The 27,727-nt window shown below is 37.5% G+C and overlaps 1 protein-coding gene across 4 annotated transcripts; it reads left to right on the top strand.

Annotated features, from left to right (window-relative positions):
* Window positions 1–818: 818 nt before the first annotated feature.
* LOC143303447 (uncharacterized) lies at window positions 819–14,244 on the top strand. 4 transcript variants are annotated; one of them, XM_076623427.1, is made up of 4 exons: window positions 819–1,173; window positions 12,201–12,301; window positions 12,748–12,801; window positions 13,738–14,244. In XM_076623427.1, the coding sequence occupies exons 1-4, from the start codon at window positions 858–860 to the stop codon at window positions 13,768–13,770; spliced, it is 504 nt and encodes a 167-aa protein (XP_076479542.1). In that variant the 5' UTR covers window positions 819–857; the 3' UTR covers window positions 13,771–14,244. The 4 variants fall into 4 exon arrangements, 1 of the variants encoding a protein (XP_076479542.1); XR_013059776.1 differs by lacking the exon at window positions 819–1,173 and having other exon boundaries at window positions 11,807–12,347; XR_013059777.1 differs by lacking the exon at window positions 819–1,173 and having other exon boundaries at window positions 11,807–12,347; window positions 13,047–14,244.
* Window positions 14,245–27,727: the final 13,483 nt, after the last annotated feature.

Here is a 27,727-nt window from a genome sequence, read left to right as displayed (position 1 = left end):
AAAACATTCTCACAAACGTGTCTTCATTCACTGCCGACCTGCCGATATCTAAACCGACACACAATCCTGGATTTAATTTTCTACCTGCATTAGAATATTTTTTTCTCCTAGGCTCTTCGTCGAATTTAACAGTAGAAATTGCACAAATTTCTGCAAGCATTACGTAACACGGAAGACAAGGAAGAACAGGAGACATTTTAAGAAATTTATTATCGAATAATTTACATAATTCGCTAATTTCCAATTTTGGTAGAAAATCTGAAGTTTCCGAGCAACCGAAATTTCTAAATATGCTACATCAGATTTCTAAATGTGGAACTTGATCGCAAGAAATTTACAAACTTTCTTACCAATTAAGAACAACGTAACCGATCAAAGAAACGATGCCTCTAAGATCGGATAATCTGATCGTGATCCTTCTTCAAAAACGGATTAACCACGATCTACGTTGGACTTGATATCCCAGATTTTAAGATGCGACTTTGAACTAATCAGATGTTTCTTCTATATCTGCCGTTTGATATGATGTTACTACTTTCTGCATATTCTACAATTTTTATAAATAAGAAATATTAAAAAAGAAAGATATCTAACGAGACTCAAACGTAAAAACAAGATGGTTAGAAGAACAAGGTTGGTCCTACAAAATTTTCAAATTTCCTTGTCGGTGAATAAAATTAGTCTACACGATAAAAGGAACGATATTCCTAAGACTATCGTCGCACCGTGATGCTTCGATAACTTCTTCAAAAATCCGGCGAGTCATGATCCTCGTTGACTCGGACTTGATATTCCAGGTTTTAACATGTAACCCTGAACTAGTCAGGTATTTCTCGTAGATCTAGTGAATCAACGATATGTATGTGCATATTATATATGCCAAACCGCCTCGTGTAGGCACAAAACCGGCCAACACGTTTGTACCCATGGCAGATTGGAGCACGTGGTCGAAGCATACACGTGCTGCCGGCTGGCACAACTTCGCGCTGCTTCTAAATTTACCGCTCAACGAGAGACCTAAGCCAGTCATCCCTGGTGTCCTCTTTCACCTGCTTTGTGCGCAGTTTCGCAAAAAATTGCACGCGAGTCACCTGGGGCACGTTTCGAGGCCCTCGAAAGAAGAAATCGTCTGGATGCGATCTGGAACGTATAACGGCGACAGTTGGAAACGAGGTACAGTACGGCGTACAATGGACAAAAATCGACATAATCGTAGCTCGATTTTCATCTTATTATTCGATGACATCGTCAAGCTGTAAATAAATAATACAAGTGTAAACAATAATTCTCCAAAAAATCGATAGAGCATTAGTAAGAATCGTTCGTACATCAAAATCTGATCACTTGATTAGTTCGCTCGTTATACGTTCTTGTTTGTTAATTCTTGTTAAGTGACGTTTGTTAGAACTTAAATATGGAGACTTTGAGCAAAGATATGGTGTAATTGTAAATTCAACTAAGCCAGGCAGGATGGAAAATACTAACAAAGATTTGATAAACAAACTTTTATTCACGGCAGATCCCCTGATATCAAGTTTCAGGAAAAGTGCACGTTATATGCATCTTTTAATCTTTGTCGCGGATCCTCATTCAAACACCGTACTATGAAACGTGAGAACGTGCAAACGTGCGAACCTGGCCTGCAAACGCGCGAACGTTGCCTGCGAACGCGGCCCGCGAATTTTGATTTTTGTCCATCCATCCAAGATCCATGAAGGTACTCGCCTCTTCCGAATTGAAATCAATGACGATTAATTTTTGTTCATTTTTGAAATTAATAAGTAGAACGAAAAAGAGAGAAATTGAAGACCGAAGAGGAACATAATAAATATGCAAATTCATATCTTCGTGAATACATTTAAAAGAGTAAAACCGAGGTAGAAACTTGATCGACCTATTAAACGTTACATTCTTTCGCATATAAATTCTTCTTTATTCTTAAATATTTTAAAAATATTAATCGTCGTAATATTAGTAATTTTATTGGTTTTATACATCTTCGAATTATCATCTATTCTGAAAGCTAATATATCTTTCCACATAGTAGGTGGTTTTTCTTTCCAGTCAAATCATATTAAGATACTCTCTTTTAGGCAATAGCAATCAGATAATTTGCACGAAGCGATATAAAAATCAGTTAACGACTATTTCCATTTCATCCTCCAATCTTCGTAATTCACCATTCACTGAGTAATATTTATATATATGTATTTTTAGTAGCCTTATTTATTCATTTATTTAAATGAGAAAAAATGACGTATCAAATATGCAAATATGCACTTGTACGAGAATTTTACAAGAGAAAGATCGTCGAAGGTTAGTGAGGGAAAACTTTCTCGTTTTTCAGGAAGCGATGAAAAGGACATTAAGTTCCAAAACGACCAATCGGCGTGCACGATGGCGAAGTGAAAGAGAAAGTAACACACACACACATATTATCTTGGCCACATCTTGCAGGCTTTTGCGGTTGCAAGGATCGTGGTTAAAGCGTAACACAGTTAAGCCGTAGATCGATCGGTAAAAAAGAAGGAAAAAACAGGAAAAAATTAGCTAGCTATGTCAGGTTTCTTCGTGTTAAAAGATCACCTGAAAGACTGAGCTTTCTAAGGAAGTAAATTATCGATCGCAATCCAGAAACGAAGGAGAAAGTGTCACGAGGCGTGCTCGATCTAATCCACGCACGTTCCACTTTTTTAAATCGCATCTCGCCCAGTTATTTTGCGGCTATCTCTCCTTACGAACACTGCGACCTACATCAAGAGTTTGCTCGATTTTTGCGAATTTTATTTCCTGTCTTTTCTCAATTCAATTCACTTAATACGCGGTCTTCGACGCAATCGTCTTCTTCTATCGTCAAGAAATATTTTTAGATTCGAGAAAAATATAACGGAACCGTTATCGATACGTGTGATTTTCGATTTGAATTTTCCACTAAGATTATTCATGCAGATTTCCCTTTGGCTCTTCTATGGACACTTTTAGAAGATATTTGAAATATCGTGTCGGATGGGAAAGCAAGAAAGTGTAAGCTTTGATTGAGAAGTCTCGGCGTAACAATCGACTCTCGCATCGTACTTACATGAATCGAAGAAGGATCGAAGCGTCTGGTGTCAATGAGAAAAGTAAACCCTCGACTGTCTGCTGAATAGATCAGCTAATTTAGATCAATCCGACTAAATGCGAGGACTTTTAAATAGAGCGCACCACGCGTTCGAGAATTGCAAGCAAACGGAGTCACCTACTAAACTCTCAGCCCGATTGCAAATCGCATTCAGTAGTCGCACGTGTGTGTATTCCGTTGGTCAGTTGTTACCAGGCTCCGATCAGACGCATGGTAACCAATTCTTACCAATCTTTTTATCGAATGTATCGAGACATTCATCTAGTATCTGTATATAATTTCTTTTTTCTTTATCGTGGCTATGTGTCGCTTTCATCCCCTTAGATTACTATTTTCAATAACTACGTGACTAATCGAAGACCATTTAGGAAGTAAGACGATTTTAAAATTCGATCGATCGCAGATTATCAAAACTGTCTTTTTATTCAATTTTATTGTGTGGTCTTTTTGAAAATATTTATAAAAAAAGTATATAAAAAATGATCGTAGGTCTCCTAAAAAATATTAAAGCATTATCATGTTTCTGATATTAAAAATCTTTTCACAGAATTTCATGAATTTCTTGTCTCTCGATAAGAAACTTATATTTTCGAACCAGATAGATCCTTCCTCTCTTTAACTGGAGTTTATTAATGCACAGCTGTTAACAATTAAATAACATCAAAATCATTGATGATTAAACAGGAGAATTTTAATATGACATAACTGAAAATGAAGACGACCTGTCAGGTTTAAATATATGTTTCTTAAAAACAGTTAAATTGGCGAAGTTTCATGAAATTATTAACACAGTCGATACTTCGATATTGTGATCTGCAACATTTCAGGAATTTCAAAAAATACAATTTTGGTAATACGATTACGCGTTGAATTTGGAAACCGTTTTCCCGCAAAAAGCAGAAAATGTGACTTATAATCTTCTTTCTATGATCTTCAAACATAATCCGTGCCACCAGTCAGATATCATAAAGCAAGGTTCCAACCTAATTAAAGAACGAAATTAGTGAATACTACCTCGCCACAAATTATGCGAAATAACACGCCACGAGCTATTAAACCAGAGCTACAAGAAAAGAGCACCGATGTGGCCGTTGCTCGAAGGAACGAGTAGACCCATTACGAACACCGATCTCGCATACCTAGCGAATCGGTTGGCCAACTAAGAAATGCTGCACCATTTTCAGCTCGAAGGATGTCTATCAATTACCCCCGCAAGAATGTATACTCAGCCTGTCGGGTTTAATTACGTGGCCACTAAGGAAAAAAAGAAAGTAGTATATAGACCAAACATAAGAGAATACGTCAAGACACGAACACGGTCAATTTCGACAGAGAAAACCCGACTAGCCAGTAGGACATTTGTTTACTGAACGTGATTAAAAAAAAAAAAAGAGAGAAGAAGAACGTCAGATCGCTAATGCGCTCGTGTTTCACAGGCACAGAAAGGGAAAGAGAAAGAACAGGTGATATCACGCTGGTCCAGAGTTAAATTTTAGCTGTTCAAATGAATAAAAAATAAATTACTCAAAAACGACCTGTGTATTTCTTATATCGGTGACCACGATGTAATAATTAACGATCAGTTTCATTTAGTTAAGAAACTACAAGGTAAAAAGACGAAGCATGTATGAAGCTATTCCTTAACTCCTGCTTTTTTATTCGTAATTTATTTCAACTGCGTCATTTTCCACTGAAGCTCCATGTAAAAAAAAAAAAAAAATAACGATACATATAAAAGAAATTAAGACGAAACAAAGACGCGAAATAAAGACGCTGGTACAGACGAAGAGTCATCATAGAATCAAGAATTATAAGGACATTAGATTACATAATAATAGAAATAATAAAACTAACGAATAAAATAAAGATGGAAATGTAAAACTTATTTTTTATTCGTTGCTTAAAGGCTAAACGTTCAACTCTGGACCAGTACGCGATCGTGACAATTTCGAGTTATCTTGCAATCGGCGCCAGGTCTCGCGCAACCACCGATCCCTTGTGACCACTGCATTTTCCGCAAGCTGAGACTTTCACCTGGTGCACCGCGTTCTCCGGTGACGTGGTGGCTAGGCAGCGCCACTTAGATCGCACGGTTATGTGCGAAACCGAGACCCCGAGACCCAGTTTACCGCGACGACCTGACACGTTCTATTAATCTAATAATATTACTGATCGCCTCTACCGATGGTTATTGATCACGTGCATACTATGTGAATGTTGGAGGATAATAATATCTATGTTGGATTATTTTCAAACTGGTTTAAATGATATTTTAGATAGTTTGGTTGTGGTAATGGCAATCTGGAAATGTTTTATTGATTTGGCGTCGGCGAACATAGATTATTTAGTCGATTGGCTTTGTTGGTTATAATTGTTGCGCGTATTGTTGATAGTACTTGGTGCGTAAAAGTCTAAGTTTTTAATTATTTGTACAACTGTTTAAAATGACGATATCGTAGATACTCTTGTAGTAAGAGTAATTTGTTCTTGTTGAATTGAAAATTGGATAGGAACAGTCTTTGTTATGGATAGTGTAAATCAATACAGCGGTCTAGATTATATAAATTACTTGATTTTAATCTTTGTTGTATATTTTCCTCGATGAACGTGATACGAAAATTGAATCGATCAATCCAAATTGTCATGGTTCATCCAAGATATAATGATATCAGGGCTCATTTCATCTATTTTCTATTAATATGAAAAGAAAATATTACTTTACATAAAAAGAGATATTCGTTTGAACTTCTCGGTTTCATCTAAAACTTTTACAGGTCTGTAAAACAGCGGATAAAATATTAGGCGTACTAACCAAACTTAAACAGATCGATAGCCAATCATATTACTATTGGCAATGTCCAAATTATGCAAATGCATCGAATACATCTAGAAGCAGGTCAGGTTACACGGCGTATTCATTTAATATGTCGCAAATAGGGCAGCGTTTCCAATGAGTGTATCGTCTATCTAATTTCAAATCTCCTACCAGAATACATCTTGAATCATTCCTAACCACATATATACATATATAAACCTGAAACTGTTCGCAAACTATACTTTCGATTTCAGGGTGGGAACCCCAATTTTCAACCCTCGACTTTCTAACCCTGTTACGATTCCCGAATTTCTGTGTTTCAATCTAGCTCTCATTTTACCAAATAAAAGGAATTCGATAATGTTCGAAGAAGAAATTCAACGCATAATTGAGATCATGCACGCAAATGAAACCTTGGTTAGGCTAAAGGTATTTTGTTAACGGTAAAAAAAGATATAATTGGGTAGAAAAATAGCCGAAAGAACGTGGCAGGGGTTAAGCTCAAAATAGGATGAAGTAAGAAACGACAGAATATGCTGACCGGTATCGTGACAGAGCGAGCAATTCGAACGCGACAAAGTGTTGGAGATCGTCGCCTGCTGAATATTCAAACACTGTCTGGCTGGCTAGGTCAAGGGTGTGGGAAGAGGACGAACGAGAATATATCGTGGTGTTGGTTGCCAGCCAGAGGCACGATGGCCAGTCTTTCTACTTGGGGTAGACAAAGAGAAACCAGTCGAGGTGGAGAGAAAAAAAAAGGAAAAAAGAAGAAGAAAACACGGTGAAACGGTCACCCTTGAAATCCATCTGATGCACGGGGACCACCTGATGCTCATAATATAGCGATTAAGGCTAATGCAGACGCATAAAAATGCAGCCGACCGAGAGACCGAGTCCCGAGATTGTTACAAAGTAAACACTTGCCCTTCCCAGGGCTGCTCCAGTCATTCCGTATTCAAGGACGCAGATCGATCCTCCCGTTGCGAACCCACCGCGAAACCGGCACAGAAAAGGAAGAGGAATCCCGAGGCGGCTCCTTGATGCAGCTGCTAGGAAGAAACTGCATTCTTCTTCTCAGCCACGGTGTACTACAGATACGTACAGTAGAAAAATGTAACGTTCACCTACCGCGGCAGAAACACTGATGTTTTGATCGTCGCTGTTGTTGTTGTTGTTGTTGGCAGATCATAGTAGGAGGATTGTTGATAAGGAGGAAAAATATGGGAGAATAAAGGATACTAGATTAGATGATTTTTTATGTTCATAAAGGCGAAATTTGAGGAGGAGAAATTTTGGAATAAGGAGAAAATATGGGTGGGGAAAGGAGAGAATATTAGAGCAGAGGATTTTTTTAATTGAAATTTTAATAATATTGGAATAGAGAATTTTTTGAAGTCGTATGGCTAAAAGAAGTAATTTTTGATAAGGACAAAAAATAAGGGAAAAGTGACGATACTGAGTTAATGACGTCGAAGCATTCGAACATAATAGGAGCGGCATTACATGTACTCTCTTGTGTTTTCCCACAAGCTGTCGTCGTTCGACGATGGTAAGAGTTAAACGACACTTGTCATTTCATCTAGTAAAGACGCAAATGCACGTGAACCTGCTCCGACTACGTACTAGTATTACTTCGACAAAGTACATATGCAAGACAGGATTCTCAATGTGCATGAGTTGATTTTAGATTCGATAAGGTATCAACATAGATTGGAATAGAATCGAGAAACATTTACGATAATTCAGTTTATTTAGCGAATCATCGAATCGTTCCTTACAAATATGTTTTTCGGTATATTGCGGTATATTTTTCATATAACACATAATACAGTACATATAAATCTTAATAAAATTCATATAGAATTTCATATTCATATGAAAATATGAAATTTGAGCTTGATATATTTCCTTATCAACGATCATCCATATCGAAGGGGTAAAAGATTATTAAATATTGTTATCATAAATTTTTCTTATAAGAACATATTCCAATATACAGAATCATAATCATTACACAGAAGTTTTATCGTATTTGATATTATAATATCAATCAATAAGATTGTAATATTTGTTTTATCAGCAAACGAAAGGTTGAAAACAGTTCTCAGAATTATCAATTTGTTAATATATTCTGTCATCCTGCAGATACTGTCTATTTTCTTAGTAATCTCGTCAATTTATATTCTAACAACCAAGTACAGTATTTTTCACGTATAATACTAACCAAACGTGTTATCAACACTAGTAAATACATTCGTGTTATGATGCAGAAGCGCTAAATATATCAAACATTAATAAATTATTATTTTCCTAGATGCTTTTTAGCTTTTTCTTGTCATGCAAGTGTTGGCGAAAGAGTATATGGGGTAAGGCCGCTATCACTGAACATGAATTACCCATTCGAAGTTAACAGCGGCAGGAAAAGCCTGTCAATGGGCTAGCAGAGCTTCTTCATTCGCTTTGAACGGCGCGGCGCCTGCATAATACTTGCCGGGGCACCAACGTGTTCTCCTTTATTATACAAATATATCATCGATGACCGGCTTGGTCCGTAAGAAAAAGAAATAAAATGAAATAAAACGGATGCCGTTCAGGAACGAGTCTTTATTTTCCTTAATTCAAGCACAGCATCGAAGCTGGACTACACATGAAAACACCAACTATAAACTTTCAATAGTCGTAATAACTTATATTTTTATTCATTTGAACTGCCATTTGTGCTGTTCAATAGAGATTAACTCGATTCAAGTTCCTGTTTTTATTTCGATTTTATAAATATCGTTGGTTTCTTAGAAGAGTGACACAATTAGTTGTAAGAAGAGTAAATCTTTCATTTAATTAATCAACTCATTTAATTTGATTAAATCCTTCGGGGCCTTGAAATAGGAAATTTTTTCACAATTTTGCTAATGTTCTTTGGATTTGTCTTTAACAAAATATCGTTTGTGTTTATTATTTATTATTTAAAAAAGGAGGAGGAAAATATTTCCTCTTCTTTCGTTTCAATTATTTGACGCCGCATCAACTACTGGTATGTGTTAGTATTGTTAGCGATTCAAGAGCGAGGTTTACAGTTTGGTATATTTTAGGTAGTGTAGTAGGTTTTTGGGTCGATTCATAGTCTTCTAAATTGTTTCTCAAAGTAGATCTCGTGAATCAAACTTTTATAAGTATACTTTCACATTATGATTCGTTCCCCAGATATTCCAAAATTGGTTAATTTTACGCTTTTTTTATCAAACCAATGATGTTCTCCAAAGGAAACACCGTCTAAGGCAACAGTAGTCTAATCTGAAGCAATAGTAGTTGTCATTCCACCTTCGTCTTTCTGTCTTGTTCAACAAACAAGAATGACGATCACGCTGTGACGTCATTTCACGTAAGAGTAGTCGGTCAAACGTGATCAACATGTTATCCACGACGTAGTAACGTCATAGGCTCTGCGTCGATTTCGAACAGGTAAATCGTGTCAAGATACACGAGAAGCTTTCTAGGGGCGAGGAAAAAGACCACCTTCGAAAGTTTATACGTAATGATATCAACGACGAAATGCATCTGCATTCACCGTGTGTCCTTTTCAGAAAACATTCCAAGCACTTACTTGGTTTACGCATGAAGAGTTACGTATTTATTACACATTTATTTATTGGAAAGTTATATCGAATTTTACTTTATCAATTGCATTACTGCACAGATATAATGTGAAATAACAAATTCACAATTAAATAAATATAATTAAATAATAATTTTAAAAAAGTCAATAATCTACACTCTTGTTTATGAATATGAGGATATTTCAAGAGTTCGCCATCGATGTAATTTCTGAAGAAAATACTCCATTAAATGTACAAATCGTTAAAAGATAGTAATTTCCACTACCTCTATCCTGCAGCGTCTCCAATTACAGATATTAAGATGTGTGTGAGGTATAAGACAAACCTAAAAATTATTGAGAATTTACTAAACCAACATTAGGGATCATCTTCGAGTCTCGACATTTACATTCATTATTTTCTTGCATTCTCACAAATCGACTAACAGCAATTAACCGTTTTTTTTTTCCTTGACTTGATACTTATGAACAAGGGTGTAGAATAGGCTAAAATGTGCGAATCGAAGCAGTAAGCTATAAAGTACACCTTACCGCACAGCAGAAAATCTAAAGAGGGAAAGAATGGACCCAGAATGTCATCTGTGTCACGATGCAAATCGAAGGAGCAAAAGTCGACGACATCCAGATACAGAGGATGCCACTGCAGTCGTAAACCCGTATCGTCGGTGGCATAACAGGTTTCGGTGAAATTCGTACCAACACGAACGTTCGTGTCCGGCAAACACGCGCGCTGAACAGAGAGGAAATCCACCCGTGGACGACCTGGAAGCAAATTACGTCAGATCGACCTGGGGTCCAACGAACCCAGACCGTCAGCTTTTACTACTTTCCGTTCCATCCGCGGAAGAAAATAACGATCGTTCAATTATCGCAAAACACGTAATGTTTCGACCCCTGAAAAGGTGTCCTCTGGCTTCCAACGACACGCAGAAAGGACCTTTTCACGAATTTTTCCATTATTATACGCGAGATTCGTCAGACATTAATTGTCCCTCGAAGATGATAAATATTATATTGGCTTGTGCAAATCTGTAGAATGAAAAGCAGATTTTACATATTGAAATGTCTGAGATTGTAGTCGTAAGGCATGGAACAACTTGTAGCATATCTTTAGAGATTATTGTTAGATTTGTCGGAAACTTTGTTTTGTACAACTTTATACATTCTCGCGTATTATGTTTATTCTGTGTATTTTTACGTGTTTAAATTACCCGTAAATGTATAAACATCCACGGTCTATTAATAGTCTCTCGATATGAGATATAATGATTGTGAGCTCGATACATATTATTCATAAGACATAAATTACACCGTTCTCAGTGATCATTAACGATTTCCAAGACCCTAAGCGAACTATAATGGAGTTACCATCGTTTAAAAGTGGATAGACTAGATAATAATGTAAATTCTAGGCCCGTCTTGTATATCTAAAAAAGGAAACAGGCCAAAATAACTTGACCCGTGTTAAATAGTTTCAAACGCGATCAAACATGAGATTAACCGAGAGACAGGTCACCAAGTGTTTCTAAATTCCAATTGCATTTTTATTATCAGTCACTGATACGCTGATGAAATCCAATTAAAAGATAAAAGGAAGGAGTTTTAGCCTACGTTCTCCATGAATAAATTCAACTTTCGAAAACGTTTCGTTTGACGAATCGAAACGGTACACGGCCATGGACTACCGTTCTATTCCGCGAATCTTTGTTGCACTCGTTGGTCCTTCTGACGTGTCGTTTTCGAAAGTGTCCACGATCTATCTGCTGTTTGCCACGAAGACCCAGTTCTTTACCCCTTCGACGTAAATAATATATATATGTATAAAGAACCGTGTGGAAATCCACGGTATCCGTACCAAGCTTTCTATCTGACTCATCGATTTGGTCATTTCTATATTATAACATTTTGTAACGTGAGAATGATCGGAATACAACCTGTGATTTTGAACAGGGCCCTCTCGGATTGGATGGCGCCAGAATGAGTTGACCCCATTAATGGCATATATTGTGTTAATACGACATTCCAATTGCAACTTTCCTTTCCCTTAATTTGTATTATTAGATTATGTGTTTTATCTCTGTATGATCCACGAATTTTTATTAGTAAGGAATCTAAGAATTTTGAATGTTTCAAGAAAATAATTATCGTGCAGTTGGAAAGAAAAATTCAATCAGAATTTTTTTACACTTTGTTCGATGTTTGTTGAGATGTTATTTAACGTTAAAAAAATATTTTTAGGTCGAAAATAAGTGAAAAAGAGCAGCAGAGTTCACTCGAAGGATTCGTCACTATTTCTTCTTACATGCCCTTGGTCAATACAATTTTTCGAGGTTTGGAACCGATATGCAAATGGAGACGGTGCTGGCTAAACAAAATACTGCAATGTTTATCTCCGCGTAAAACTTGAGCAAGGAAGTTTCTGAAGTACTACCTGACCCAGACGATCGGGACTCGTTATCCCTACCCTTCCTTCCTGGTCGGTCAAGGCCAACATCATCTCCCGCATCTCATTAGTTCTTTTTGCGCTCAGTTTCATTCACTTATCGCGCAAAAACGTATGGGCGTGTACGTTCGTATTAAACGTGCATACCTCCGCCACGGATACAGAAAACGGATAAGAAAGAAAGAGAAAGAATGCAATATTGTTGCAGCCAAGGCCCATCCCCAACCGGACATAATGAATCCTCAAGAAAAGGAAACGAGAAAAGTGGAAGCAAATTTTATCGCCATCGGAGGAATGAATACCAACCTGGTAAACATCGTTAACGCATACATACGCTCATTCCTGTAACCACGGTGTAAGTACACGCTTAACCCTTTCACGCTCGATATACAGGTATATATATGTATATATATCCAACATCGTATCGAATTGTTCATTTATTTAAATTATTTAAGTTCATTTAGTAAACTGTTAATTAATTAAATGACGAAAGCATTTGCTTTCGGTGAAGCAGGCTTTAAATTCCATGGATATGTATCGTATAAGTAGACTACAGATATTTATGTAGATTTGTATTTTTCTTGAAAATTGTCTTACCTATTAAATATTACGGCGAAAACTGTAGCTCGAGTATTAGCTAAGTCCTTATGTATACGACACTCAACGATACTCGATGGTTTATCGAATACTATTACAAGTTATAAATAGACTGCTATAAGTAACTACAAATTTGAATTTTTTATGGACAAAACTAGGAAACTAGAAGACAGATGAAGATTCGTTCGACGTATCACAAAATTGGAAAAATCGTAAGTACGTGATTTTATTTTGGAACGATTATACAATAATTTTACAAGAAAATGAAACAATCGTTAAATGAAAAGTAGAATCGGATACTCAGTTGCCGGTATAAGGATAAAGAAGAAGAAAATATAATTGCAAGAGCGATCAAAAGTTAACTCGCTACTCGAAGTGGTTCTTTTGGTAACTGCCATGCGTGGTTGTTTTCGCGTTGGTTAATTCTTTTCGTCTCTTTTTTTTTTTTTTTTGTTAGCCCCCACAAGAAGACGATGATTTATTCAACAGCCGAATCAGTTGTCATCGAACAATTCTACGGAGCAAATTGCTGCCGGTTCTTTTCCAACGTTGGCCTATAAATAATCCGGGACGTCGTTGGTTCTGGGTAGTCGTTAATTTGTTTCCTTCGATGCTCGTGCAGGAGCCGGTGAATGTCAAGGCCAGCATTCTCGTTACCATTGGCCGGCGGCCATTACCCCGGAAGCGCTCTCGTGGGTTCGGCTTCGATCGCACATCCGACCAAAAAGGAACACCCTGAACCATTCAGATATCGGAGCTGATAACGTCGAAAACAGTCGATGAGATCCACGGTCACGGTTAAATGTTGCGAAAAATTGGTTCAGATGCGATAATATCAAACCTTAATCGCTCGATATATCAACCCTTGATTGGTATTATTAGGTCCACTGATGATCACGATCCCACTTTGAGTCGGACGTGAATTACGTTAATTAGAATAATATAACATGTTAATTATAACGATATAATTTGTTAAAACCTATCCTTACTTTCAACCTTCCAAATTTATTAGGAGAAAAAATTAATTTTTTTGTTCATGGAAACTAACTAAAGCGATGATTGCAAAGATTCGTTGCTCGATCTTCGCTGTTGATTAAATCTCGAGGATTCTTCCACGGTTAAACTGTTACAGTGGTTAAACATTCCAGGTGTGGTCGGCTAGAAAGGGAACCCGGCAGTGATTCATCGCACCTGGAAGGAATCTCTGTTACACCATTGACATAATCGGCATTTCGATCCTTGGAGGGTTACGAACCAGGCTTCCGGTGAAAATGTTTGCTTTCCACCTCCACTATCATGCGAAAGTATCCTCTTAATACCTGCATTATGAAGATTAAATTAAATTGAGCACAATAACGAAATTATGAGAATAAACCGGAATTGAATAAAGATATAGAAGCAGTAATGGAAATATAAAGATTTATGACTAATATATTTGTCCAGTTACTTGGAGATTATGTACCGATATATCAGTTCTACGTACTAAATTGTCAGGAATTTATACACTGATAAAATTCATATACTGTTACTACAAATCCACTAAAATGTCAGACACTTATGGACGCAAGTGCTTACTATATATATATATTGCCAGCCATATTAGAATACTTGCTGGTATTTAGCACAAATTAAATATTTTTCATTACTTCTATCGATTAATCATTCAGTCAACCGTAAATCTGTATAATATGAAATATTAAATAAAATAGCATTTGTCGGAATTTTTCAACGCACTAATACTTATGGTCGATAGTGTACGTACAGAAGAAAGGCGACCATAACCAGCAAAGTTTCATCGTTGAAAGCGTACACCAATGACGTACACCAGTGCGTATCCTTACAGACGCGATTGCGTGTCCTGTTCTCACGTGGAAAGCGATATCTCGCGGAAACCTCGTCGTCAAAAAGTTCACGTTCCCGTGGTGTGATCAGAGGTGCTCAAGATCAGGAAGTAGAGAGCGTGTAATTCGTGCGATCGTGGCCCCGGGAGGAATTTATTTCGATCGATTCTCGGAATTCTATTCCACACAACCGTTGCCTCGACGATGTAAGAAAAGAAAAAATAAGAAAAAAGAAGGAGGAGACAAATTTTACTCGATCCACCGACGAATAATTTATGAAGCAGTTTCTTCCATTAAATGGTCGATTTCACGGCATCGATCGAAAGATGTTTCGTATTATCTACCAATTAAGAAGGAAAAATACCTACGTAGCATCGAACATATACATTAATCACCGTTTGTTTTGATCGAATCGGCCGATTCGTAGTTCGAACACGAGCCAACCGTCCAATGAACTCCGTCAGAGATTTAAACATCGCCAGATTACGAATATGAGTCCAGTTCGGGTTAGTATCGTCTCACGGATTCTTCAGCTACGTCAGTGGAAATATTAACGAGATAGACAGAGGCATTTGTAAGTGCATCATGTCCGACAATCGACGTCATAGGAATGCCTTAACCACTCGTAGCCAGAATTGGGCTAGTTGTGGTTCGTTGAACCTCATTTCGGAGGATACATCTTACGTAATGCGTTTTCCTTTCTTTCTTCGTAGAAGAATTTGGACGAAACGATTTCAAGAAACATTCCTTCGATAGATAGAAAAAATTCCACGATCGTTTAATCCGGCATCCTTTATAAATTTAGTTACGCCGTTCACGCTCGATGTTGCCTATAAACAACACCATAGCAGTAGAAGAATCTTGATAAATCTATTTTAAGAAATACACTTTCAACAATGAAGATGGTAGACTAACCGTAGAAAAAGATTTCAGAATTTTACAATCGATGATTCCTTACAAATTTCATTCTTTCACGCTCGATGTTGCGTATGCACGAGTTATTAACTAAACGATGAATGTGCTTGATTACGCTGGCTTATAACACGGTTTCTTTACTGAAATTTATTTACAATTGTTTTCCTCATTAAGTAAGATTCAACGCCTTATAATACCTGATAATTAACCTTATAATACCTTATAATAAACCTGAGTGGATTAAATTTGGAATTCTCTTCCTTATGACGTAACATTACCTTGTAAGGGTTGAAACTTCTTCCCTTGCAAGATCACTATACAAGTTCTGGATCTTCTCCTATTCTATGAAAGACCACTTGCACTGGTAACGAACGATACGAGAGAGTATTTCATCAGCTAGATCCTTTAAAGTTTTGCTGGGTACTGTCCAGGGGCAAGATTCCATCATCCACGACAGAGAAAACTAAGCGTTGATTCTGCTCGCAGTCACGAATCGTTGCTTAGAATCATCGCTGTGTGAGTCGTTGGAAGAAGTCGATACGTGACTTTGTGGTAGATTATCGTAGGGTCTAGTGTCTAGTACTTGTGCTTACAGGTTTTAGTACGTATCTAGCACTAGCACCACTTACTTAGAAGACCGGATTCCTAGTCAGTACATTCAGCTGGCAGATACCAGGTTTCTAAACACATTGCTGCCTTAGGAATCCCTCGACAAGGGAAAATAAAAGTCCTTCTCCTTAAGGCAATCGACGTCCGTTCTATCTGAGCGCAATTTCTGATCGGCCATCCTTCGCCTGCTACTCAAGATTAATCTTCGCTTTAACATATTATAGTCTGGGAAATTTTATGCCAGAGAAATTCATTAATTTCCACCGCAGGAAATTTAGTCGTCGATGAAAAATTCCAAAATAGTTCGATTACCATTTGGAAAAAATTTATAGGAAATAGGTCATTTTGTACGTTTTCGTGTCTTTCTTGTTGGATGTTTGTCGTAAAGTTGCAGAAGAGCGTTACTAGTCCGATCATCGACGTATTCCGGTATCTGGAAACTGATGAATTCAAGCATCAATGTATTCTTCTATTGAAAAATTCAATTATCAATGTATTCTTGTACATAGAAACTGATAAATTGAATTATAAATACATTCTTCTGTTTATAAAGCAAATACAACTAATATCTTCGCTTCAAATTCTTTAGTGTCTTCCTTCGTGTCTCACTCGCAAAAAAAAGGTCTTCGATACGAAATAGTCGAAAGAATTCTCCTGTCCGTTAGCTTGCCACAGCAGTCATGAATAAACCAGCCTATTTCCTTTCAGATTCTCCGTTGCGCGAAATCGGAATCACAAAGATCCTTTGAAAGTAAGTCACAGGATCTCACAGTGGAAACGTTCATCCACGCGTATGCCCTGCTTCTTTCTTTTTTCTCTCTCTTTCTCTCTCTTTTCTTTTTCTTCTTTAGCAGGTCACAGCCAGGTCAGATCGGTCAAGTTGAAATTCGAAGTAGCCGTTCGCACGTTCGCGGATCTCTGATACGAGTTGATCCTGCGTTTCAGATTCAGCCTCCCGCGTACCAGGATCTTTGGATTTATGTGCATTTATATGTCGTAGGCGTACCAAATCTCCTAGACGCACTCTTACATGCTCGATTTTCTTATTCCTGGGACCAACATGTATTGCATATCGACGATTTCTATCGAGCAAAACCGCATTAGTCGAAAGCGTCCTTCGATTCTGCTAGATGGATATCTAGATATCAGACTGGATAGTCTGATGGCCGAAGAAGAAGGAGATCTCTTCTTGGTCGATCTTTGGACCAAAGTGGGAGGACGAATAGTTCGCTGAATATATTATATAACTCGAATTTGCAATCTGCGGGCTCGTCGAATAAATTTTTCTATTTTTGGGATTGAAACTTTTTCCTTCTATAGTTACATTTACTTAGTATCCACGCGTAGATTTAAACGGTTCTTGGTCATTTTCTCGAGGAAAAGATTTTCATTTGAAAATCCGCAATTTTTCACCATTAAAATTTCTTATGAGGTACTTGAATAAATATTCGAACGATTCTTATTTATTTCGTCGCGCGAAAGCTTCTCATTTGGAAATATTCCATTTTTCGGCGGATTGCACGATGCTCGACTGTCGTTGGTTTAAGAGAAAAAACGAAATCGCTTTCTTCAAGGAAAAGTGATAGCGCAAAAGCGGAACGCGCCAGCGCTTAATTGAGTTTTCTCCCGAGTAACACTTACCTAATGCATAATTTAATCAGCACGGTGTATATTCGCCGAGGTTTATAGCGCATACAGCCCTGATTATAGCATATCCGCGGCTATGTCGTTAACTTGATCTCGAATAAGGCGTGGTATCTGGGTACCGTGATTTTTCCAGCGGGATGCAGTTCAACTGCAACACGGCTGATTACGCGTCAGATGTAATTGGAATACGGGTTAAGCAGCGAAGGTTTATATCGAGTCAAGAACGAGTTCGAGGCTCGGTTTTTCGCGAAAAAACCCGAACAACAGTTATCGGTTTAACGAGGTCGCTTCCTATCCTCTTGCACTTCTGTTTTTCGGAATCGTTCTAAATTTATCCCGACACAGGGTGTTTTCATCTATTCAACTCGATCGTGGAAATTTCAACGACGGAGATGTATTTGCTAAAATCATCAAGGGAGAGAAAGTGGTCCGATTGTTATTCTCCTGAAAAATCGTATTCTTTCATTATCGTTAATTATGTATGAATTATTCTTTATCGGTATTATTATTCACGATTATTATTATTATTGATATCACGATCTAATAGCCGTAGCAAGAGACGAAGTGGAGTAAAAGAAGACAGTGAAAAATTGAAGAAGAAACGCAAAATGCGGTATGTACAGGTTTATTCGCTGAAACGAAGTGAATAATACACTACCAACGATTATAATGGATTATTAAATCACATACATGTAATTACATAGATATAGGTAATACTTGAGACGAAACTTTTGAAGACGTTATAAATCCATAAAAAAATCTACGTTTTTGTAAATGTCGTTCAACGTTGAACATACTCTATTCGTGTAGCAAAGTTCGTTTAAAATAACAAAATAGTATGAATCAACGCGAAACAGTTACTTACGTCCAACTAATCTTTAAGTTTCTATAAATATCTTATCGCGACTTATTCTTCAGACCTGATAGTCGAAGAAATTAATCTTTAAGTTCGAACGTTAGAACGATCAAAAGTCAGATAAAGTTTCCTGGATCCAACGAACGATGCAGCAATGATTCTTTTTCCCATTTTTATGAAACATTCAGCAGACACGTTTAACGAATTTTTGCAAGTTCGATGCGGCCGGGTCACCCAGTCGCGAGTCATCGTGGCCGCTCGAAATCGAAATCGAAATTATGCCAACCGCATATTTTTCGGATGCAGCGTGCGGCGCGATCCTGATCGCGGACTAGAACCCCGAAAGTTAGGCAGATGCACCCGGGCCAACGATTTGAAATCCAAATCAACGTCGCTGCATCAAAATCACCGGTTTGCCTTGTCAGCGAATATATTCGTGTCGCTTCCTGCTTCTTTTTCTTTCTTTTTTTCTTTTTTGTTGTTTTCGTCGCTGTTTCTTTTGGTCCAACTTTTGGCTGGTCCGTCTCAGTGTCCTTAACGTAAAAATGTCGCAGGAGAATTCCCTGTATTGTCGAATTTTATACATTTGCACTTCGTGATCTACTTTGAGATAGTAAGATCTTGTTGCAAAATGATTTTTTATCCCTTCTCTGTTTACGGTAGAAGAGTAACTAGAAGGGTATTTTTCCACTTAAAATTAGTTTTATTTTAAACTTTAATATTTTGTATCTTTCTGTTATTTCAGTTCCGCACGATCCTTTCGATCTGTTTATTACATATTATTATACTGAATTGGAAAAATGTAACTGGTGTATCGTCGGTTAAGATTCTTTCACTTTTTCGATCTTGCGTTATTATTACATTGGGTAGATAACGCTTTTGATTAATATTTTCACGTCAAAATACTTAAGTATAGTAGCGCTTTGATTATATGAACGAAACTTTAGTATGAACTACTGAATCCTGATTATATCAAATTATCCGAACATAAACTCGTATTATTTGAATTAAACTCTAATTATGTGAACCGTTTGTTCTCCATAAATGCAGCTCTACTTCTTTACTGTTGCTAAGTTCTACAGCAACTACAAATTAAGCAGCAAATACGATCCTCGGTTTGTAAGATTGGAAGAAAAGCACGAGAGAGCCTTGGAAGAGTAGAGGGTCCGCGGTGAGTCCGAAAACGATATCCTCGGGCGTCGAAAATCGCTCTTACGACACACCGATGGCTGGCTTATCTTAACAGCAGGCTAAGTGGTTGCTATTTTTACCCGACCTTGATTCTACAAAAAGGGCCACGATTACCTTGGAAACGGGATCATACGCTATCCATCAAAGTTCGTTGTTGAACAGCTTCGTGAACGGACGCGCGAGTACTCGTGGCTGTCGTAGCCAGTTTCGACTTGGAACAGTCGATGTAAGTAGTCTAGCCTGAACTCTATACTCGTGGATCCCCTAAGCGCTTCTTGTAGATCCGCTGGATAGTAAACGGCCGACTAGCTTAGTCCAAGTACACTTGGTCGTGACCTCGGATTGGTCGATAGACGAGCATGGGGTACTGCTTTCTTGTCCTAGGTTCCGGAGGCAGACTTGCCTACCTTGACGCAAATCCACGTGAACTTGTCCCGTGTTGAAGAGCAGCTGGTTTAGAAAACGAGTTGTTATGATACAGCTTCTGCCACTCATGCTGTTCAAAAATTAGACTTCGATCTCGTCCAATAAACAGATTACATTTCAATTCAATTTCCAACGATCGAAGATCTCAGTAATTTCAGTGAAGATCAAGGGACATATCTATCAAATGACGATCCTTCTAAAAGAGTAAAAAAATTATTTATCACGCTTTTAAGAAGTTTTTACATTTTTTAAATCGTCTTTTAGTTCGACGGTGACAAAGATTTTAGAGCTTGGATGCTTGAAAATTATTCTATCGAATATAAGTATAGATGTTAGAGATAAGATTGGTAGAAGAAAAGTACACGGGGATACTTTCGATTTTCGACAGAAGCTGTTCAGAATGGTACCAAACTGACCCAAACTAATTTCCCTTTTATCGAGCGGCCGGAGTAATTGGACGCTCGTCGCGAAAGTTCGTCCCCGGGTGAAATTATACGGCGCGACATTCAAACGAATGAGGCCCCGAAAACCGGTTCCGAAGCACTCGTCGTTGTTTCTGTCGCTCTCTTAGGTAGCCGGCCGGCCGGCTTCCAGATAAATCGACACGGAAGAGTGTCGTAATCGGGGCCGGGGTACCGTGGTACCCCACGTGGTGGGTGACGCAGGTGCAACAGCGCTATACTCTCTTTCTTACCCTTTCTCTTTCTCTCTCACTCTTTACGTCTACTGCTTTGCTCTTTCTCCTTCGCGACTAATTCGTTTGACGATGTATCAAATACACAGTTCACGCGAAACTAACGTAACAAAGCAAGCTTCGACTGTTGAACTGAGGTATTAACAATCTTCTTCAATCTTGGCATCTTTAAGATTAGGTTAAGGAATTTTAGAATATGTAATTTTATTCTGTATTTTATGCTTTACACAACAGTCGGTAGTCTTCGTTAATTAAAATTGAAATTAATAATCTGTCGGAAGGCTGCCAATAAAGGATTGGAAATGGATGAAATATTGTAAGTAATTCGTAACAATATTCCTACCTTTGCCTACATTACATGTAGTTTTTCATTTTTAATTTTCAATTCTTCGTATTCTTAAGAAATTTTTACCCTACTGGTACGTATAAAAATGCATTTTTTGTATTGGACGTACGATTCTTTTATCTTAGTATTAGATTATGATCGTATGTCTCTTCTGTCCAAGTATAGTAAATAATTTTTTACGCTTTACTTCTTCTTAATTTCTTCATCTCTCGATAAAGTTCAAAATCAAAGGATACGCGCGAGAAAGAGTCACATGAATCGGCAGGACTTGTTCTGAAAGCTCGAAGATGAAGCAGGATAACGCGAAAGCTGGATAACGTGGAGGGGATGATGGGTACGCCAACAGGAAAGATGTATGGACTACTTTTTACCGTTGTCACTTTTTCTTGCTCTCAATTTTATCGATTCCCTCCGAGCTGGACAAGCTCGAGTCTCCGTTACGGACGATGCTAATTTTTGATCTAGAACCAAGTACCTCTGAATCTCGTTTCTTCACATACCGTGCAAACAAAATGATTCAGAAAAAAGATTGTCAAAAATATATTCACGACGATATACATTCTAACGAGTCAAACGGATAAAAGGACGAGGACGAAAAATATGTCGTTTACACCCTTCTTGCAAAAATGAGACAACTCGAAGAACGTGTTCTTCGAGTTATCACTGTGAGAAAATTCTTCAGGGTTCTTTAGATTAATGAATTATAACTGACAGATACGACACTCGATCTCGTTCTATGATCTTACTTCTTTATTTAGAAATTTTACAAAAAGTCGACTCTTCAAAAAAGTTATATTGCAAGGGTGTAATGTAAAAATAATGTATCATCGGATCTTTATGCAAATTCATATTTTTATAAATACGAATAAAAAAGCAGATATTCATTTCGTCTATTGAATATTACAACTGTACCTTGGATATCTACGTACCTTTGCATCTTCAAATTTCCCACAGATGCACAATAGTCGGCAGTCTAATTATTATTATATTCGAAATCAACTTTTTCCCCTTCTGTCGCAAAAAAATCGTGCGTCGAATTTGGAACACTTTCAATACAAGGGCGAGAAATGATTCATCTGGATGGAAAGGATCGTCTGATTCGAAATGAATTCCAGCTTCGCTATTCTAGGCTGTTCCTCGATCGACATCGATGTAATGATTTCAAGGGAGAAGCGATCACGGACTCGGCAACCTCGATAGATCCTAATGATCGATTTAGCGGCGCAAGCATGATCAGCTCGTTGTTCGGCGCCGTGTTATGCAACGTCCCAATTCCACAAACTGTGAAACGTGGAAGACTTCCTGTATCCCGGTCGCGAGACAGAAAAAACTTTTACCTTCGATCGACATTAGCATGGCTCGCGTACCAACTTAACGATCCATCGATCGCATAAAACCGTGGCGGATGAATCGGTAGCGGTCGGCCAGCTCCATAAATGTATCTGTCGCGAATTTTGCAAGCCAGCATTTCCACCGTTCAAAGTTTCTGTTCCCGTTCGTTCGTTGTGTTATGCATGCGCTCACACGATACCAATTTACTACATATTATTAGACTGATCCAAAAGTTCTGTCGACCGATTTTGCTTCTTAGGTATTTCGAATTTTATCTGAAGAATTTTGGACAAAGGTCAGATAGTCGAAGTATATTTTAATTAAGTCAAGGATCTTCTACGTATAATATAGCGAAGTTAATAACCTAGGAAAAGATGGTATAATACTGCCGAGGAAATAATTTGTCGTTAAGATCGAAAATTTGATCCGAATCACAAGTACTATTCCTAATCTTTCAAAGTTGTTTCGATTATTTTCGGCTCGATTACATTTCTCTAACGTTAAAAATTTTATTCGCATCTCTCCGCTTGTTAAAATGAGCGCAATGGCAAAATATAAGAATTTGAGAATCGTAACAGATTTAAAGGTACCGTAAGAAGATCAACAATATTGTTACGCTAGAAATATCCATAGAACCTCGAGAAATTTCTGTCCACCTATTATACGAAGAATTACGTAGGTAAATGGTACACGATGTTACTCTGCTTAATCGAATATTTCTATTTTTAGCAAGAATCAAATGTGACCAGGATGGAATAAAGATCAGTTAAAATATACGGGTATTTATAATAAACAGTTGGACGACTGCTGTATGCACTTATGTATAGGCCTGCCTCTTGACCGTTAGTGCGTAATGCACGACCGCTACATGCAGATCAACGTCACCGGGACGAGCTCTTTCCTGATGCAGAAGAGAAGGGATAAGGAGCAGAGCAAGGAAGTGGGAGACAGGCCGTTACATTTTCAATAATTTCTTACATAACTGCGTAACCCCATAGCCGGAACCAACTTCTATCCAGGACAGTGGAATATTCCTGAGCTTTTTGGCGACTGGCTCTTTCTAGATTCTTCATTGGTCACACGATCGTCCGACGACTACGAATGGTTCTCCAGGGATATGATTTCGCAATATTTGAATTTTGATTTTGTTTTGTAACTATTTTTCTCTACCTACCGGTTACCACGAATTTTTCTACGATTACGTTATTTATTATTACGATACTGTTATTTATTATAATCACTTTATGTTACGCTTTATGAATTGTAAATGTTTTAAATGTCCTTGTTAAATCTAGAATTTGGGAGGCGAATTCTATGATTTTTATCCAAAATTATCTAATCTTTCATTTCTTAAAAGTTGGTTCTTTAGATTTTGGAATTTGTTCTTTTACTTACAAAAAGTTAGTTTCTATCGTAATAATTGTAATGAATAAAATACGGATTCCTACGTAAATTCATACTTTTACAAACACATGCGAAGGAAACTTCTAAATAGAAATTTGTTCAATACTCTGAATATTTTATCGAGTATTTTACATTAAAATTCCATTGTGAGATTCTCATTGTCGAATGTCATCTCTTTATACTGCACATTTTTGCAGAAACGTCTGTAGTCTGTTCATAAAATATGTATATTATGTATCTTATTATAAATAATAACAAGTCGAAGAATCTAAATCGAATTCCATTGACTCGACAACTCGAGAATTGAAATCAAAGCATGATTCTTTTTAATTTGGTGTGTATTCTTCGACTCATATCAGACTTCACAATGTATTGAAATGTCGGAAGCTAATTTCTACCGTCTGCGGAACCTTGGTAGAGCGACAAAGGCAGCATCGCGATCTAATGCGAAACAGAGGAGCACCGTCTGTCGATTTTATTCATCGCTAATCCAAAGCAACCTTGATTTTCGGCACTGCTCGCCTTCGATGTCATACGAATACGAGAATACCAAACAGCCTTTTTATCTCGACGATTTATCTGTGGTAACGTCAACCGTGCCATCATTGTAATCTTCCAAAAATAGAACTTCCCCTTTGATCTAACAGTTTTTATTTCTCTACATGATGCGGAGATTTTTCTACTCCTTTGCCAAAAAAAGAAAAAATCCATTCATTGACATTCTATCAAGAACATATCCCAACATCATTGTAAAGACAATCTGGTTGTTGATCACGAGTATTTAACGTGTCGCTGCGATTCCTGGGTTCTCTTCGAGAAAAGTGTGTCACAGAACCGTGTGGCTGTCTCACTTTCTTCGGATTCACTGTTCTTGATAGAACAATCAACAAGTTTTCGTCCGCGAAAGTATTGAATTATTGCGAAAATGAATATAGATATTAAGAAAACTTTCCAACTTTAGTTTCCTCTAGCGAAACAGAACTTTGTCACTTATACAGTGGAATGTATTACGTTAAGAATCATTTATCAGATGCTCTGCTGTGCATTTGAATTGGAAGTGCAATTTGTAAAATGCTATAGACATAGATTGGAAAAACAGATATAAGAATAGCATCTTTTAATTGTCTTGAGTAGTATATTAGAAAAATTGTTTAATTTGATCTTGCTCCTTCGAAAAACCACTCTGTCTTCCAAGGAGTGGAGTTAAAAACCAAAATATTAAAAAGAAAGATCTTCTAAATATTAAAGACGTTCTTGTAATTGCTCTAAACGGCATATTAAAGCAGCTTCCTAATTTTATTTTTCCTCTTACAGAAAACGATCCTGTCTTCCAATTAATCAAAAGATTGAGGCCAGTACACGAACCACGAGCATCGTAAAAGTATATACGTAAGCCCGTATATTAAGAATTCCATAATTAACCTGCACATTTTCGCGTGTTTCATAAAAATAAAACCTGCTCGTTGGCGATGTAAATCGGATGGTCGGCGGCGGGGTGTAAGGATAAAGACAACACATCCGGTATCGTTATATTGTTAAACGAAGCGGAGCCTTGATTTTGGCCGACGCGGGACCTTCGTCGAGTCTGGCCGGTTCCCGATATCCGTCGAACGGATCGCTTCGATCCGTCTCACATCCCCGAGCTCGTCGCCGATTCGCTTTTCGCGGACGCGCCGCGATCTTGAAATTCCGCGAGCCCAAGGCGCTTCGCTTGCTTGCGTGGGATCAAGATCGACCTCACAAACTCGCGAGAAAACACGTCTGGATTCATAGAAAACGGCCGGCAATTCCTTTTAATTCAACCACGTGGGCCGATTCTTCTTCCGTTGCACGAAATTTTGTTTTTTTTTTCCTCTCTTTCTTTTTCAATAGGAAAATGTTTGTCTTGTATATCTTCATTTGTTGCATAAATTGAACGTTTCATAGATTTGTAAATTTTTATTGTGAAAACATGTAGGAAAAAGGTTTATCGGGAAAGTAGTCCATATCGAATACACGACGAGAAAAATTTATTGTGTCGGTGAGTTCTTTTAACTTCTTTCTTTTCATCTTACAACAAAATACAAGCTTTAACGCAGTGTTTCTTTCTCTTCGTTTGTTAGTGAGGAAAATCTTACGTTTCGTTTTTAATAAAATTTCATGTTTCGTTTCATTCTGTATATTTCGTAAATATTATGAATGGTTTTCATAAATTTGTTCTAAACAGTTATAATATATAATTTTTAATTATCATAGATAATAATAATTATTTATCATAGAATTGATACAGATTTTGCTATAGATATTTGTTATATTCAGATACTACTTTATAGAGAAGGTTACTTGTACAAAAGTATTTTATTCTACATAGCCGCGTGTTAAAAAATTATTTTCTTATTAAATTTGATTTTTATTCTTAAACATCTCAAGGTACAACTTTAATCAGTACAGTACAGTCTGCGTTGCTTGCCAGAAATTTCGAAGGATCAACGAATCCATGTTTACACTGGGACAGGTTTCTTGCGTGACTCGAGGTATTTTAATATTATAGATGATAGCTGTCGAGTAATCTTATTTTACGTGCAACCAACAAGGACCAGCCATTTCAGTCACCCTGCTGAGCAGTGCATCCTTCTTATACAATCATGGACCACCATCAATACAAGAAAATATTTCCAACTATACCAAACCACAAATTCTCCCTTCAATAATTACTCGAACATCTAATAAACATTCTGAAACTTTCAAAAGGCTTTTTAATCAGTCTAGTACGTGCTAGTAACACGGTTCAAGAAAAATCGTGTATTTTCCGATGATGACCAAATAGAATCACGGAATACGCAAGAAGCTTTCACACACCGTCTGAAAAATTACTCAATCATTCAATAACTGTCCTGAAGACTACAGAAACCGTTTTATTCTATCCAATATGGGCTAATAATGCGCAATTGGTGAAAAATTGTATGATATTTGACAGTGTGGAAAGAGAATCGAGTCTGGGAATACAGTCAAAAAGAAGACTCGATCGATTCGAACGCCGATCGAAAGCGAAATGAAAAATTCCATGGGTTCAGGGGGTGGAAGAGTACGAGAATAAAAAAGAAGCTTCGGGTCGCGCAGGAGAGTCGAGAGCTTTCCCGTTATGCGCCTCCTCTCTAAGCCGATTTCGAGCTGCCGGCCACAGGCCGGTACCGCTAGCTTCCCAGAAATCGACGCTCGATAATGCCTCTCGATACGGATGAAGCAATCTCCTCTACTGTCGCACAGCCGCGAGAGGGGAAAAAAAGGCCTCCGACAGAAGGGTGGGGAAACAAGATGCAAGGTGGGGGAAGTCGCACATATAGCTGATACACCACTAGCTCATGTTTTATTCATCGATTCAAACAAATTCGAAGCGTACTCTTCGTCGCGTGCTTCCTCCTCGTCACCGATAACGTGGTTGTCCTTCTCTTATCCGAGCTTTCAGGGCTATACCTTCCCGTTCAGGGATGCCTGGACAATTTGGACGTCGCGAGATCCCTTCTTTCTTCGACAATTTTTTTATTTCACTCGTTTTAACGAAAGATTTGGAGGATTTTTTTCTGTTTTTTCTCGTTTCATTATTAGGTTGTTTTAGGTGAAATTGTTGGTACAATTGTTCATTACTTTGCTTTAGGAAGTGTTGAACACTTTGATCGGGTTAGTTTGGGATTGTTTCGTTCTTTTTTTTTTAAGAATCTTTTAAGAATTTTGTATGTGTCTTGATTTTATAATCTTTTTGTACGAAATAGAGGAACGACGTTAAGGGTTTCAAAGAATTATTCGTAAATTTGTTCTAATAGGGGTTGAATTATCAACTTTGTTTTTCTTAACATTTACCTTTGAAAACTGAAGTTTGTCTGATTATTAGGAATATTAT

This window comes from Bombus vancouverensis, chromosome 12 (assembly GCF_051014615.1).
Source record: "Bombus vancouverensis nearcticus chromosome 12, iyBomVanc1_principal, whole genome shotgun sequence".
NCBI lineage: Eukaryota > Metazoa > Arthropoda > Insecta > Hymenoptera > Apidae > Bombus > Bombus vancouverensis.
This window is presented reverse-complemented; position numbering and strand designations above follow the sequence as displayed.

What these genes read in the sequence shown, in the direction of transcription:
- LOC143303447 (XM_076623427.1), top strand. Translation starts at nt 858, where the DNA reads ATGTATGTGCATATTATATATGCCAAACCGCCTCGTGTAGGCACAAAA. An exon ending in CGGCGACAGTTGGAAACGAG is followed by an intron (nt 1,174 to 12,200) that starts GTACAGTACGGC and finishes ATATTGTTGCAG; the next exon opens with CCAAGGCCCATCCCCAACCG. An exon ending in GAGGAATGAATACCAACCTG is followed by an intron (nt 12,302 to 12,747) that starts GTAAACATCGTT and finishes GGACAAAACTAG; the next exon opens with GAAACTAGAAGACAGATGAA.